This window comes from Chanodichthys erythropterus, chromosome 13 (assembly GCF_024489055.1).
Source record: "Chanodichthys erythropterus isolate Z2021 chromosome 13, ASM2448905v1, whole genome shotgun sequence".
Taxonomy (NCBI): Eukaryota; Metazoa; Chordata; class Actinopteri; order Cypriniformes; family Xenocyprididae; genus Chanodichthys; species Chanodichthys erythropterus.
In genome coordinates, this window is record NC_090233.1 from 28,631,350 (window position 1) to 28,647,902 (window position 16,553).

At 39.2% G+C, this 16,553-nt stretch overlaps 1 protein-coding gene across 1 annotated transcript; it reads right to left on the minus strand.

Annotated features, from left to right (window-relative positions):
* Window positions 1-1,080: 1,080 nt before the first annotated feature.
* On the minus strand, window positions 1,081-14,035 carry LOC137035038 (myosin heavy chain, fast skeletal muscle-like). The gene is made up of 40 exons (XM_067408283.1): window positions 13,982-14,035; window positions 12,470-12,688; window positions 12,247-12,390; window positions 12,006-12,162; window positions 11,872-11,899; window positions 11,589-11,694; window positions 11,361-11,453; window positions 11,177-11,240; window positions 10,989-11,087; window positions 10,813-10,916; window positions 10,592-10,730; window positions 10,210-10,328; window positions 9,976-10,125; window positions 9,725-9,895; window positions 9,334-9,634; window positions 9,180-9,244; window positions 9,001-9,088; window positions 8,403-8,520; window positions 8,194-8,317; window positions 7,954-8,090; window positions 7,605-7,860; window positions 7,272-7,514; window positions 6,989-7,165; window positions 6,540-6,685; window positions 6,335-6,425; window positions 5,863-6,252; window positions 4,905-5,031; window positions 4,547-4,665; window positions 4,264-4,460; window positions 3,997-4,180; window positions 3,729-3,894; window positions 3,334-3,458; window positions 2,920-3,228; window positions 2,550-2,753; window positions 2,342-2,467; window positions 2,082-2,252; window positions 1,879-1,983; window positions 1,649-1,744; window positions 1,414-1,545; window positions 1,081-1,202 (listed from the first exon to the last, which is right to left on the minus strand). Exons 2-40 carry the CDS (start codon window positions 12,674-12,676, stop codon window positions 1,188-1,190), a joined length of 5,793 nt encoding a protein of 1,930 aa, XP_067264384.1. The 5' UTR covers window positions 12,677-12,688; window positions 13,982-14,035; the 3' UTR covers window positions 1,081-1,187.
* Between the last annotated feature and the right edge of the window lie 2,518 nt (window positions 14,036-16,553).

A 16,553-nucleotide genomic window follows, 5' to 3' on the forward strand; every position in this document is an offset into this window, starting at 1 on the left:
TAGGTAACCAGTGCAGAGATGATAAAATTGGTGTCATGTGATCATATTTTCTTGACCTAAGAACTCTAGCAGCTGCATTTTGGACTAATTGTAGCTTTTTTATTGAGAATGCAGGACAACCAGTTAGTAATGCATTACAGTAATCTAGTCTAACTTTTCTTCATCACAAACAGATAACATGTTCCGGAGCTTTTACAATCTCCATCAGGACTTCGAGCTCACTGCAGAAATGGCTATACTTCTGGGCACTGTTCAGCGATGTTTCTATTTAGGACATTTGTGCTGCGGTGAGCTAGGCATCACTGTAATCATTTGTGAGATATTATAGACTGGATGTGACTGAACCATCTCTGGCTTATTCAGTGCTTGGTGTGTGAGCGGTGCGTGATATATGAAGGGTTTCGTTACAATACGAGATAACTCAGTTTTTTTAATTTTTCAAAATTCTTGTTTTTTGGTTGTGCATTCCAATTAATATAAATTCAACTGCAGTTGGTTTGTTTTGATTTAAACCTTCATAACTTAAAAAATACAGCTAAGTAGCACCATAAAACAAAATAATAACATGATAACATAATAATAAACATGTTTTGACAAAAATGTTAAAAACGGAGTTATCTCGTTTTGCAACGAAACTCTTCATATCTTTAGAGGCTTAATTGTGCTAACTGGAAGGCTGGTTCATAGAACATTGCAGTAGTCCAGTTTTAAGCCTTACAGTATATTCAGATAGGTACTGTATGGTCTGATTTTTATAATGGTGTTAATTTGAATAGCATTGAGGTTTAACTGTTTAAGACTCAAAATACTATTTTAAACTGCAATGTTGAGAAGAACATTTTCTGAAATTGTTTGAGGAAGATAACATCAATCCAGGGTGGAAACTTTATAGCAGAAATGTTTGTGTGAATGCATTCAGTGAAGATGAGTATTATATTTTATGGACTCTTTTTAACTCTTATGGAACCTTTAAGAGTTCAAATTTGGATTAAAGACACTCTTGATAATCAGCACTCTTATGATGTGAATAATAATTGTATCTTGCTGAAAAAAAAAAAAAAAATCACACAAAGTCTTATTATTTGATGAAATATACAGGTTTATTAAGAAAGGTACTTTTACACTAAACATTCATATTATATGACTTCAGTAAATGCTCCTTTCACGTTTTAAAGATTCTTCTTCATTCATTCTTCTTTGACCTGGGAAAGAAGGAAGAGGCAAACAGCCTTATTAACAAAATGTGCTCCACTTTACATAATAAAGATAATATAGATGTGCAAATGTCATACAGGACATGTAACATCAGCAAAATGCAATTATCATAGTTCCACTTTACTTCTGCTAAGAAGCAGTTCATGTATTTGGATAAACAATTTGTATAATGAAACAAACTCATCTACTCAGTCTAACCTTTCCAGCATCACGGCTCTTAACTCTGAGCTTGTTGACCTGAGACTCAGAAATGTCAGCACGCTCCTCAGCCTCTTCAAGCTCATGCTGTACCTTCCTCAGCTTGGACAGGTAACCATTGGCTTGCTCCTCCTAAAGTTATTTATATATATATATATATGGTTCATGTATCATCAAATTAGCATTCAAATATAAATAATTACAGTGTCAAAATGTTCTATTAGGTTTTACATACCGCCTCTTCAGACTGCCTCTTGTAGGCTTTGACCTTCAGCTGCAGTTTGTCAACCAGATCCTGGAGTCTGGCAACATTCTTCTTGTCCTCATCGGTCTTCAAAAAATACACATATTTACTAGATTAAGTCTTGATCTAAAAAATACCTTTACTAAAAAATAGGTATCATCAGTACATACAATATTATACGGACTCTTTTGTCTGAACAAACTTATGAGGAATATAGTCACCTGATAAGTGAGCTCTTTCACTCTCCTCTCATATTTGCGGACACCCTTAACAGCATCAGCTCCACGTCTCTGCTCTGCTTCAACTTCAGTCTCAAGCTCACGAACCTATAGTAGAGATTATTTTTAATCAAACAATTCATTCATAATTTATAATATTATAACATACTTCACATTGCCCACATCATAACTATAAAGAGGCTTACTCTGGACTCCAGTTTCTGGAGTTGTTTCTTTCCTCCCTTCATGGCCAGATTCTCAGCCTCATCCAGACGGTGCTGCAGGTCCTTCACATTGACCTCCAGATTCTTCTTCATCCTCTCAAGGTGAGAACTGGTGTCCTGCTCTTTCTTGAGCTCTTCTGCCATCAATGCAGCCTTTTGTGTGAATGCAAAAAATCATTAGATCCACATTTTTTAAGTACACACGTGTCTTGGTGAGGCATTTGGCTGCTACTGTTACTCACATCAGTGATGGCCTTCTTGGCCTTCTCCTCTGCATTTCTGGCTTCCTGTACTGTGTCATCAACTTCACTCTGGACATGAATAAGGTCAGCCTCAAGCTTCTTCTTGGTGTTCAGGAGACTTGTATTCTACAAAATGATAGGCAACAGTATGAACATTTTGAATGATGCTCTCAATTTCCTTAATTTCAGGGAAACAATATGCACTTACCTGAGAGTGCAGCAGCCCAACACGCTCACTGATATCCACCAGCTCTTGTTCAGCCACTTTGCGGCCTCTCTCTGTCTGCTCTAGAGCACCTCTCAGCTCCTCAATCTCAGACTGCATCAGAGCGTTTCTGCGCTCTACCATGGCCACCTGCTCCTTCATGTCTTCCTGTCCTCTTTGGGCATCATCAAGGTGCAGTTGGGCATCCTGAACACAACAAAAGCTTTACAATGAGCTTTTGATGTGCTTTCTGTTGGGCTTTACATGTGTAAATGCTTTATCTATAGGGCTTATCTTCATATGCTTTTTCACATGTTAGATTATAAAAAAATAAAAAATTAATACATCCCAAAGTCAAAAAGAAGACACATACCTTGAGTTGTCCCTGAACGTTCCTGAGCTGTTTCTGGGCCTCAGCAGCTTGGCGATTGGCATGGCTCAGCTGAATCTCCATCTCATTAAGGTCTCCCTCCATCTTCTTCTTGATTCTCAGAGCATCATTCCTGCTCCTAACTTCAGAGTCCAGAGTGCCCTGCATGGATTCAATTACTCTCTGGCTGTTCCTCTTGATCTGCTCCATCTCCTCATCCTTCTCTGCAAGCTTCCTGTCAATCTCACTTTTGACCTGATTTAGCTCAAGCTGGACCCGAAGAATCTTGGACTCCTCATGCTCCAGGGTGCCCTATGAAATATAAAAACTGCATTTAAATGTGAAAATGAAAATATATATTAACAACATAGTATAATGGTTCTAGCAAGAATTCCATATTGATCTTCAGATACTTACTTCAGCCTCCTCCAGGGCGGTCTGAATCTCTGCCTTCTCAGTCTCCACTGTCTTTTTGGCCTTTTCCAGCTCATGGATGCCTTTCCCAGTCTCACTTAACTGCTCTGTCAGATCTGAAATCTCCTCTATAGAAAGAAAAAAAAATATAATCTTTATCATAATAAACATTCATTAATCATATGTGCTTCAGACCTGCAAACTCCTCAGAGTAAAAAAGGTGACAGTGTCGCGGGGGTGGGGGGTGCGATTCACATAAATTACCCAAATGACCAAGAAAAAGGTGATTGTCACCTAAAAGTGACAAGTTTGCAGGTCTGGTGCTTACTTTTTAATGCTCACTGAGAATTAGAACATTATTTTTTTCTCTCTCTCTAATTGAATGGTTTCATTCTTACGCTGCAGATTCTTGTTCTCTCTCTTGAGGGTCTCCAGTTGATCCAGACTTTCTTCATAGGAGTTCTTCATCTTGAACAGCTCAGTACTTAGTGAACGAGCCTCTTTCTGGGCACCTTCCAGCTCTGCCTGACCTTCCTCATATTTCTGCTTCCATTCTGCCAGGACCTTTAGTGGAGACATTTCAGGTTTGTTTTTTAAAAAAAATGAAATAAAGCCCATTCCAGCAATATTTTACGAAGAGAATATCATATGACTAAAATTGTTTACCTTGTCAAAGTTCCTCTGCTTCTTGTCAAGGTTAGCAGCCAAACCATTGGCTCTCTCCACATCAATCATGAGGTCCTCCACCTCAGCCTGTAGTCTCTGTTTGGTCTTCTCCAGAGACGCACATTTGGAGTTCACTGCCTCAACTTGTTCCTCTGCCTCTTGCAGACGCTGAGCCAGCTTCTTCCTGTTAAGTAATACACATGATTCTAAATTCTAATCTATAATATAGGTGTGAGAATTGAGAATATTATTCAATAATATACATACTTGGACTCTTCAAGCTCCTCAGTGCGCTGAATGGCATCAGTTTCATATTTGGTTCTCCATTGAGCAACCTCGCTGTTGGCCTTTGACATTCCCCGCTGCAGCTCAGCCTTTGCCTCCTGCTCTTCCTCAAACTGCTCACGGAGCAGGTCACAGTCATGACGAGCTGATTGTACAGCATGGGCCAGTGCGTTCTTAGCCTAGGAGACAAAGTCACATAATATTAGCTAGTCTCTGCATTATAGTAATGTACAAGTATATGTATGTATTGATTATGCTGTATTACCTTAACCTCCTCTTCAATATGCCTCTTAAGCTCCTCAATTTGCTGAGTGAAAGCTTGTTTGCCTCTGGTGAGCTGAGAAACTAGAGCTTCCTTCTCCTCCAGCTGACGGCCAAATTCACCTGTATAGTTTCAAATTCACTGTGTCAGATTGTGCTATGTCTCATGTTCATTTCAAAACAAATGGATGTAAGATTTTATCAGTCAACATAAAAAAATCCTCTAATAAGACTTTGTCACTGGTGAACAATAGTAATACACTATTATTGTTTTTTTTATGATTATTATTAATTATTGACATTAATTACTTTTGATATAATATTGATTTGTTCATGATTGGTCACAATTTGTCATTAGTTACCATTTTCAGTTTGAAATCTTGCTCTTTGAGCACTGAGATCATTTATCTGGCGACTGTTCTCGTCATTCTTGGACTTCATTTCACTAAATTGGTCCTCAAGTGTGCGGCACATCTTCTCAAGATTGCCCTGTAAATACAAAAGTCATTAGATATTTGAAAAAAACTTCTTGTTATATGTGACCCGTGCTGGCGTCATATTGAGCGCATTTTCAAAAATGTATGATTTGTTGGAAGCAGACAGAAAAGGACTTAGCTACACCTATTTGAAGTCGATAGAGTTAGCAAAGTCAATTTTGAGAAAAATCTAGTTAAAGTTTTCTGAAGGTTCCAAAACAAAATCACCTAGCAAGCATACCTTAAAATCCCTGGTAATACCACCAAATTTGGCACACACCAAGTCAAAACCCACATCTATCGGAAAAATATATAGTCAACTTTTTTTTTCCATGATACCACAATTGTTTGATTAACATTAATGAGACAAAAAGCCTATATATTAAGATCTACTCTCTTAACACTGATCTAGTATGATGTTTCACATCAGATGTTTTTCCCCAACAGTTAACCAAACGTTCACTTAAGACATAAGAGATAATGTTTGTGTGAATACAGGCATCTTTGTGCTCATGCTTTGGATCTGTCAGTCAGTGCAAGTAAGATCATTTTGTAAGAGTATGCTTCACTTTACAAAGTTGCCAAACTTGTGCTGAGGGGAAGTACCAGTTGTCAAGAAGCCAGCAGAGAAAAACTGCAATTTTTCATGATTATTAAAACAAAGGAAAGATTAAGGAAGGTACACCTCTCAGAAAACGTACAAATAAAATTTTTGTAAAAACCTCAAATTTGACCAAAATCTTAATTTTTCAGTTGTTTTGCCTGTAGCTCGTAATTAGCTTCTGCGCATTTCGACTCATTTTGCAAGCACGGGTCACATATATTCTTCAGAATATTTCCCAACCTTTGCTTTGGCAACAGCTTCCATGTTGCTGGAAAGATCATCAATCTCCATTTTGTATTCACTCTTCTCTTTCTCAAGCTTTTGTTTGACACGCTGCAGGTTGTCGATTTGCTCTCCCAGTTCGGCCACACTGTCTGCCTGCTTCTTGCGTAGGGCAGCAGCTGTAGCTTCATGCTGGAGGGTGGACTCTTCAAGATCACGACGCAGCTTCTGGAATTCAGCTTCACGCTTCTTATTCATCTCGATCTGAGCAGAATTGGCTCCTCCAGCCTCCTCAAGCCTCTCACTGATCTCCTCAAGTTCCCTGGAGAGATCAGCTCTCTGCTTCTCAACCTTGGCACGAGCAGCACGCTCAGCCTCGATCTCTTCCTCCAGTTCCTCAATGCGAGCCTATGGTGGAAAATAGTTCATTAGATTTATGGTGATAATGTACTTGATCATGATGATCATAATGTATAAAATCTCAAAATACCTGGAGCTCCTTGATCTTCTTTTGGAGTTGAGCACCCAGAGATTGTTCATCTTCTATCTTGCTAAGCAGCTGGCTTGTTTCAAAGTCTTTCCTGTGGGTGTTCAACAATAAGTAGTTTGTAAAAAACAAACAAACAAACAAACAAAAAACGATAACACAACAATAAAGGTTTTCAATGTTTTCAAAGATTTCATGCTTTAATTACTTTTTTATTTTCTCATCAGATTGCTGCTTGTCATTCTCCAGGTCCATGACGGACTCTTGTGATAATTTCAGGTCTCCTTCAAGCTTTCTCTTGGCTCTCTCCAGGTCCATGCGGAGCTTCTTCTCTTGTTCAAGGGAACCCTCAAGCTACAGGAAAATGATATACAAAATATGGGAGGGCTCTGAGCTTGGAGTTTGGCCCGAACCTAGAGAACTCCCCCCGGTTATGATAGGAATGGTTAGATCTAGAAGTGAGGTGATGGGGTGGTGGAGGGATGCTGATAAACTGTTAATGAAGAGAGGTAAGTATTCTGTATATATATACACATCTTATCGTTATTGAGTTGATCAAATTAATGCGCTTCTCTCGGGTTAATTAGGCAACGTGCTTCTCCTGAACTTTGTTAATAATACGTCATTTAATATAATTAATTCACATAATCAACTCACATCATCAACTTGCTGCTCAAGCTTTGTCTTGGATTTGGTCAGGGTGTTGACTTTGTCCTCCTCAGCCTGAAGATCATCCAGTGTCTGCTGATGTGCCTCTTGGAGGGCTTTCTTCTCCTTCGTAAGCTTGGCAAGGCTCTCATCCTGAGATGTCATTTCCTCAGTCAAGTTCTTGACCTGTGTGATTTTTTGTTTCAAGTGAGGTTATATTTTACAATTTATATTCTATATCAATATATAAGACGGAGATTAAATCTAATCTTAAACCAACTCAGTCTCCAACCTTATTCTCAGTGGCATGTTTCTCCTTCTCCACTTTAGCCAAGGTGAGCTCCAGGTCATCAATGTCTTTCTTCAGCTCAGAGCACTCATCCTCCAGTTTCCTCTTCTTGGCTGTCAGTTCAGCATTGATTTCTTCCTCATCCTCCAGCCTCTCAGTTGTCTCTTTGAGTTTAGCTTCAAGCTGGATTTTGCTCTTGATCAGACCCTCACACCTCTCCTCAGCATCTGAGAGATTCTCAGTTTCCTGTTAGTAAAATAGATTGCTATTTGATTGGAAACCACATTGCTCATTTTAATGGAGCCAAAATCAGTTAATTCAAGTAAAAATACTCACAGATGCTACTTGCAGCTGCAGATCATTTTTCTCTTGCAGCAGTGATACCATCTTCTCTTCAAGCTCCTTCTTTTTGGCTTCAGACTTAGCCAAAGCCTCTTTGCATTTTATAAAGTCCTCTTTCATGCCCGACAGCTCCTTCTCAGTCTCGGCACTCTTCAGCAGAGGCTTAATCTTGTAGTAAACCTTCATCCATGGCCAGTGTTTGACATTCATGAATGAGCGGATGTTGTATTGGATAGTGTAAATGGACTCCCTGTGAATAATTCATCATTAAATGGCATAATTATCATTATTTACTGTTTACATAGTTATCATTGATGTCACCTTTACTCATGACAATACTCACCTCCTCTCCGTCATTTTCACATACTCCTTCCTCATCACATAGCCACGGCAGAGAGCCTGAGTCATTGTGACCAGAGTAGCCAGTTTCTCATCACGCATCTCCTCAAGAGTACCCAGAAGACCAGCTTTGAAGAACACCTAAATTTATGTAAAACAATAAATCAAAAGATATTGATTTAATCTGTATAGGCTAAATGATCATAATCAGAGAATCTTTGAAAGTTCCCTGCTGAATATGAACCTTTGTGTGTCCAAATCTGTACTCATCATGAGGAACGTCGATGGATCCCAGGAGTTTCTCACTGGCCTTCTTGTTATCCATAAACTGTCCTTCAGGGATAACACCAGCATTCAGCACCTTGTATCTGTGGAAAATTTATCAAAATACTTAATGTCTTTTAATTAGGAGACTCCTACAGGAAATGGTATTTTCATGTGGGTCTAATTTACCTCTGCTTAAAGTCACCATATTGGATTCTGCTGGGGAAGCCCTTTCTGCAGATTCTGATACCCTCCAGTACACCGTTACACCTCAGCTGGTGGATAACCAGGAAGTTCTCCATGAGACCTATAACGAACAGTTTACACCATGAACTTGGTAAATTAACTTCATCATATATATTGAGCGCCAGAATTTCTGTCATGACAACTCTTAATGTTTTTATTGCTGCTGCTGCTGCTGTTGGTTATTGCTGCTGCAGAGAAAGTATGTGACTTGCTACTGCCCATACAAACATGGCACACTGCTGTGAGCAAGTAAGAGATGTTGCTGCTGTACAATATAGCGTACATGAATTATCCCCAGCAGATCTATACAGGGAGAGCTGGGGAAGGTGGAGGGTTTCTGAAGCGCTGCTAGGCATGCCACCAAAATATTTTGAAGGTTGAGCACGCAAGCTCATTGGCTACTGATACAGTAGGAACCAATCAGCTGTGCCCTATAGATAATGATGTGATTACGAGCAGGTTGATTTAAAGGACCTATTAGCCTGTGCCATCTAGAGTTTCATGGCAGAACTTTGTATATCTTAAGTCTTTAATACTTTACCTGGAGTCTTGGACTCATTAGGAATCAGACAGCGCACAAAGTGAGGGTGAGTGCTCCTCAAGTTGGTCATGAGTTTGCCCAAGTTCTCCTGTGGAGAATAGAAAAGGGTTGGCATGCTTTGTATTTCATTTTTTTCCTCAAGTACAGCAATATTGCTGTGATGTCATCTTTATACATACCCTGAATTGGGAGGACACAGTCTGCATGGATCCACCCTTCTTCTTGCCACCCTTTTTAGTAGTATCTATTGATATGCAAATATAAAGCAACATGTATAAATGCAAAAACAAGAAAAAAAGTTTGGTTAATTTGTTGTTGTTGTTGTTTCTTTACCTTCAACAACAGCTGGGTAGAGAGAAGCCAGCAGTTTGTTAGAAGACTTCTGGTACAGCTGCAGAACAGACTCATTCAGTGGATCCTTGTTCTTGTCCAACCAGCCAGTGATGTTGTAGTCCACAGTTCCAGCGTAGTGAACCAGGGAGAAGTGGGCTTCGGCCTTGCCTTTGGCAGGCTTTGGTTTCTGGAAAGCATTGTTTTTGCCAAGATGCTGATCATACAGCTTGTTCTTGAAGGAAGTGTCTGAAGCCTTGGGGAACATGCACTCCTCTTCAAGGATGGAGAAGATACCCATGGGCTGTTTATAAAAGAATGTTGTTTATTACAGAAAATATGACATTTTGAGAATAGACAGTGGCATTGAATAAATTCATAAACCATTAAAAACCTTCTCAATGAGCTCAATGCAAGAAGCCAAGTCCATGCCGAAGTCAATGAACTCCCAGATAATGCCCTCCTTCTTGTACTCCTCTTGTTCCAGCACAAACATGTGGTGGTTGAAAAACTGTTGCAGTTTCTCATTGGTGAAGTTGATGCACAGCTGCTCCATGCTGTTGTACTGGAGGAAAATATAACAGAAACATTTACTGACTTCTGAATATGATTCAATGTGACATAAAATAAAATAATCATTCTTACATCAAAGATCTCAAAGCCAGCAATATCCAGCACGCCAATGTAGAAATTTCTTTGTTGTTTTGTGTCCAACATCTGGTTGATACGAATGACCATCCACAAGAACATCCTCTCATAGATAGATTTGCCCAAGGCGCTGACAGAGTTGTACACCTGTAGAATAGATATTTAATTCTGCTTCTGCAATAATTAGCCAGAATGTTTGAACACATGGACATGCTGGAAATGTTACTATACCTGTTGCACCGTCTGACCTTTGGTCACAAACTCATTTCCGACCTTGACTCTGGGGTAGCACAAACCCTTTAGCATTTCAGCAGAGTTCAAACCCAGAAGGTAGGCGATTTTGTCAGCCTCTGTTAAATACATTTTAAAATAAATTGTCTTAGCTCTACAGAGTCTTTTGTGTATGTGTAAAATTATAATAATTCAGGCACCAGGTACTTTTACTTTTATTGTTAGATGTATTGATATGCACAGCAATGCACACTCCTAATTTATATTTACACTAAACATTTTATGCACAGTCGATGCAGCTGTTACTATTTTAAAGCCCAGGATAAAACAGAAGCACTAAGACTGATCTCAAGATATATTGCAAAAAGCACACAAGTCTCACCCTCTGTGCCGTCAGGCTCAGCCTGCTCCTCACGCTGCTTCTGTTTAAACTTCATGTTACCATGATGAAGCACAGCTCCAGTGAACTTGTAGATGCCCATTTTCTCCTCGTTAGTGAAACCCAGAATGTCAATAGCATCCTGTAAATTACAGAGAAAAATGAGATTTATGATTTGCCATATTTATATAGAATAATTCAATATTCAAACAGCAATGACTCACATCAGTAGCATCCAGCTCCACTTTATCATCAATGCTGGCCACTGTGATCTGACCCTGACTGCACATGGGGAAGTCATAGGGGTTGGTGGTGATGAGCGTCATTTCTGTAAAATACACAGATTTTAAAAGAGTATCTTACAATATTATCTGGCATTGAATGAAATATGTGCACCTACCAATCAGCTCAGGCTTATGGTTGGTCATCATCTGGTAGAAGATGTGGTAGCCTCTCTCATCTGGAAGCTGGAATGACACTCTAGACTTCTCCAGCAGATCTGTTAAGAGAATGTACTTGAGTCACAATCATCTGAAGAGTGACAAAGACAAATGTGCAGGATTTATCAATGAAATCGTGTCCACCTACATGTCTCAATGTCAGCACTAGCCAGTTTTCCGGTTGTACCGAAGTGAATTCTGATAAATTTACCCTGTTTAAAACAAAATAGAATAATACATAAATAATAACAATCTCTTTACAGAAAACTCTGTATAGAAAAAACTGAACACAACTGACCATCTGTACTGTAAATAAACAGTGGTTAACTTACAAAACGAGAGGAGTTGTCATTTCTCACAGTCTTGGCATTACCATAAGCCTCAAGCAGAGGGTTGGCAGCAATGATCTGGTCCTCAAGAGAGCCCTGTGTTGTTTGAAGGGTTTTCAGTTATTTATTATTTCATGTCTAAAGACTGCATTTCACATATCATATAGTTTGTGTAAATTAACATCTTTCAAAAAAAAAATATATGACATAGTTTTGTATCTCATACAGTACCTTTATTTTACCCTCTTTCTTCTTTTCACCACCTGATACTGCAACTGTGGCAAAGTACTGGATGACACGCTTGGTGTTCACAGTCTTTCCAGCACCGGATTCTCCACTGGTTTATGAGAGATTAGAAAACAGAAGATTAAAAGACATGTCGACTTTTCAAAGTATATTCAGAAGTTCATTTCTAAATTCTATTTTGTAAATATCTCCATAAAGATTTTCCATCTACATTGTACTTTCAATTTTTATTTTTTGTCATGGTCTGAGATTAAATGAAAATACTTACGTAATCAGGACAGACTGGTTTTCTCTATCTGTTGATTGTAATTTGTAAAATATCCAGTAAATACTTCTTATATTAACAGTGTCATCTAATTCACCTTAAAGAATTCTATACAATTCAATTCCATAATGTCTTACCAGTTTGCATAAACTGATAGGCGTTGTCAGAGACAGAGAAGATGTGGGGTGGGGCCTCCATACGCTTTTTGCCTCTGTAAGCAGTCACCACTTCTGGATCATACACCGGGAGCATCTTGTAGGGGTTCACAGTTGCGCAGAAGAGCCCAGAGTAGGTCTGAAATGAGTAGAGAAGTGGTCAGATTGCAACAACACAGACAAAATGAACTTAAATCCTGTTTTATGTTGTTTCAGAACCTACGTAGATCATCCATGCAGCATAACGCTCTTTGAGGTTATAAAGCACAGAGGCTTCATTGAGATGGGTCATCATGGCCATGTCCTCAATCTTGTCATACTTGGGAGGATTCATTGGGTAGACATCTTCTTCCTTAGCAACTCTCTCCTATAAATTAGATAAATTAGATATTAGATATAAAAGAAAACAATGTAATAATAATTTAATGAGCATCTATATAACTCACCTCCTTAGTGTCAAGCAATTCAACTGTGACTTTGCCACCATCTTTGCTCTTAATTGTTCCCTTGAGGTACAACTCTTTGACATCAGCCACATAGCAGGCAGTCTTGGCATCAAATGGTTTGCTCTGAGCCTCGATTCTCTCCCTCTCAGGCTTACGAAGGTAAATGGCAGCCTTGCCATACACGGCCATCTCCGCGTCCGTACTCATGGTGGCGGCTTACTAAAGAGAGAAAGGATAAAATTATCTTAAAAATATGATAAAAATGATAAAAAAATTCATAAATATTCCATGTAATAATAAAGGCAAGACTCATGAAATGAAACCCATGAATTGTGTTAGGAAAGAGACATATTCCTAAGTTTAGGTTTACACATGAATACAGACATATGAAACAATACTTTTTGATAGCAAGCAAGAAGCAGGTAAGGGGCGATTAAATATGTCTTTCTGGTGATGAAATTGATATGCTGTTGTCGGGGGACAGCACACGGTACAATATGAATTGTGGTATATAACGAAGTTTCAGTTCAATACAGAGATTCTCACTGTCGATTATGAGTCTCACTAGTGATCTTTCTGCTCGAGCATCCTCCGGCTATGAGTATGAATGAAACAGACATTAAATTACATGTGTGTACTCACTAATGCTCACAATTTTGGGTAAAAAGAGGAAAAATAATACCTCTCTCTAAAGAGAGAAGTTTTTCTCCACTGTAGATAAGTGTACTCGAGTTTTTTTTTTTTTTCTCAGTGGATGCATAAGATTTTTTTATCATAATAATTTAATATTTTATTATATTTAGACCTTTCTTTATTTATGCAAATGCAATCATGCATTATTTTAACAACATTTCATAACTATTTTTAATTTAATTTAATCAGACCAACAGTTCTGTAGTTAGAGCCAATTTCATGTTTTGCTCTATTATACCATCATCAGTTGGCCCCTGCTTCTTTTTCTGTTTCAAAAGAAATGTGTCAAATTTGGTGAAAATATTTCATTCAATTTAAGAGTTATGGCCACTTATACTTATATGCACATTAGTTGACATACATGTATACAGTATATCATGACAGAAATTTCGGTCATAGGGAGCAGTCGATTCAGCATGAGTTTTGTTGTTTCTTACAGTTTTAAACTTATTAGCATGATTGCAAGTCTCCACATTTGCAGTGTTTAATGTTCAGACTGTCCTCTATGTTTGTGCCAAATTTATATAACTGTCCCACAAGCGGTTCTATGGGCTCTTATAGACTCAAAAGTGGAAGAAGAAAAACAGAATATAATAACGCAATAAAATACAATAAGTGTCTATGCTTGGCCCCTAAAAATACAGTAAATAAATGGTTAATGGGACCAAGTCCTTAAATTCATCTTACTAATACATTTAAACGTATTAAATAAATTACAAAAGTTTTTTTTTTTTAAAGCAGCATGCTTTACCAGTTTTCATCTATGATACAGAATATAACTGTTTTCCTCTACCCTAATCCACACTGAATCAAACTCACTTGCTTTTTGTCCTTGAGACCAGATGAAATTTTCACTACCCTTGAATTGAAAAGAGAAAAAAAATCAATTCATTAAAATGTATTAATGTAAATAAAAATACAATTACTTTAAGTACAAATGCATAAGTGATTATGATAAAAATGCCTTTCAGTCACAGTCATCCACTCTTACCACTGAGGTCTTCTCTGCATCTCTTCTGGTCTATCCTCTTGGCTTTTATAGAAGTTGTTCATGCACACCAAGCAGAATCTATACATGGGCATATATTCTGATTTATGATGAGCTTTCATGACCCATTTTTTTTTTTTTTTTTTAGAAACTTATGGACAGACTGATGGAATCAGTCATGAGTCAAACCTTTATTGCTTTATTGCTATTACTACTGCACAGCTAAGGTCACAGCTTCTATCTCAAAGTTTCATGTGTTATAATTTATTTTTAGTCTATTAATAACATATGACACACTGAAGTAAATAAAATCCTTTTTTGGGAAGAGGGTACATTCGGAACTCATGAGAGTTAGTACATGAATGACCCTTAGCATTTTCTTGGCAGTCAGGCACATCTTGTTTTTTTTGTTTTTTGTTTTAAAAAGTGCTAAATACAACCACACCGCAATAAAGTTAGTTCCACAGAGGTAAAGCAAGAGCTGTAGTGTGACTTTCTCACTATTGATTAAAAACAGTGATGATAAATATTAAAAAAAAAAAAAAACATATTCAAAACGAAAAAGCATTCTTGAACAGCATTTGTTTCTTCCTTTCTTTTTTTGAATGAGAAAACATTTCACCTTTTCACCCATGACAATTCTTGTAGCAGGCTATTGTGTCAGCATATATAGTTAAAGAATGTAGAATATAGAAAAATAGTGGGAAGTATGATTAATATAGTGAAAACACATATTACATGGCAGTTTTTCTTTGTAACAGAAAATGGCACATTCCCATCCTGCAAAAATCCCTTTGTTACTATTTCTGGAAATGTTGAAAGGTTACATGTCTTTGTCTTCAACAGCCACAGTCTAAGCCTTAGCTACATGACAGACTAAAATGAGTTTGAGATTTGCATAGCAACACCCTAGCAACCACCCAGAAAACCCTAGCAACTGTGTAGCAACACCCTAGCAACCACCCAGAGTACTGCATAGCAACACCCTTGCAACCACATAGAAATGTCCCTGGAACCACCCAGAGAAACCTAGCAATCGCATAGCAAAACCCTAGCATCCACAGAGAACACCCTAGCAACTGTGTACATATGCCCTTGAAACCACACTGATCAAAGCAACTGCATAGCAACACCCTTGCAACTCAGAACACCTTAGCAACCATGTAGCAATGCCTTTGAAACCACAATGAACACTCTAACAGCATAGCAACACCCTAGCAACCACCCAGAGTACCCTAGCAACCACATAGCAACACCCTTGGAACCATCCAGAGTACCCTAGCAACCACAAAGCAACACTCTAGCAAGCGTGTAACAACGCCCTTGAAACCACATTGATCACCTTATCAATCATGTTAGGGTACTCTAGGTGGTTTCAAGTGTGTTGCTACAACTGCATAGCAACACCCTAGCAACCACCCTGAACACCCTAGCAACAGTGTAGCAACGCCCTTGAAATCACACTGAACCCCCTAGCAACTGCATAGTAACACCCTAGCAACCACCCTGAGTACCTTTACAACCACATAGCAACATCCTAGAAACTGTGTAGCAACACCCTAGCAACCACCCAGAGTACCCTAGCAACCACATAGCAACACACTTGCAACCACATAGAAATGTCCCTGGAACCACCCAGAGAAACCAAGCAAGCTCATAGCATACCCTAGCAACCACCCAGGACACCCAAGCAACAGCATAGCAAACCCCTAGCATCCACAGAGAACACCCTAGCAACTGTGTACATATGCCCTTGAAACCACACTGATCAAAGCAACTGCATAGCAACACCCTAGCAACCACCCAGAACACCTTAGCAACCATGTAGCAATGCCTTTGAAACAACAATGAACACTCTAACAGCATAGCAACACCCTAGCAACAACCCAGAGTACCCTAGCAACCACATAGCAACACCCTTGGAACCATCCAGAGTACCCTAGCAACCGCATAGCAACACCCTAGCAACCGTGTAACAACGCCCTTGAAACCACATTGATCACCTTATCAATCATGTTAGGGTACTTTAGGTGGTTTCAAGTGTGTTGCTACAACTGCATAGCAACATCCTAGCAACCACCCAGAATACCTTAGCAACCGCCGTTCACCATGGGCCGGAACCTGCTGCCGTCCGCCATGAAGGGTAGGAGCAGGGAACGGGGGAGGAGCTGCCAGCTGTCCTCAGCCAGAGGAGTCATCGCCAGCCGCCAGGTGGCGGAGGAGGATCGAGCTGTCCACCGTCCAGTACCATCGCATGGCACCATGAGGAAGAGCCTCTTGGCTTGCTGAGGACCGCGCGGCAGTGTGTCCAGGAACCGGACCAAGATTTTTTTTTTTCCCTCTCTTCCCTCTCTCGTCCCATCTGTCCTTACCCCCAGGTGCTGCGGCCACCGAGACTGGCCC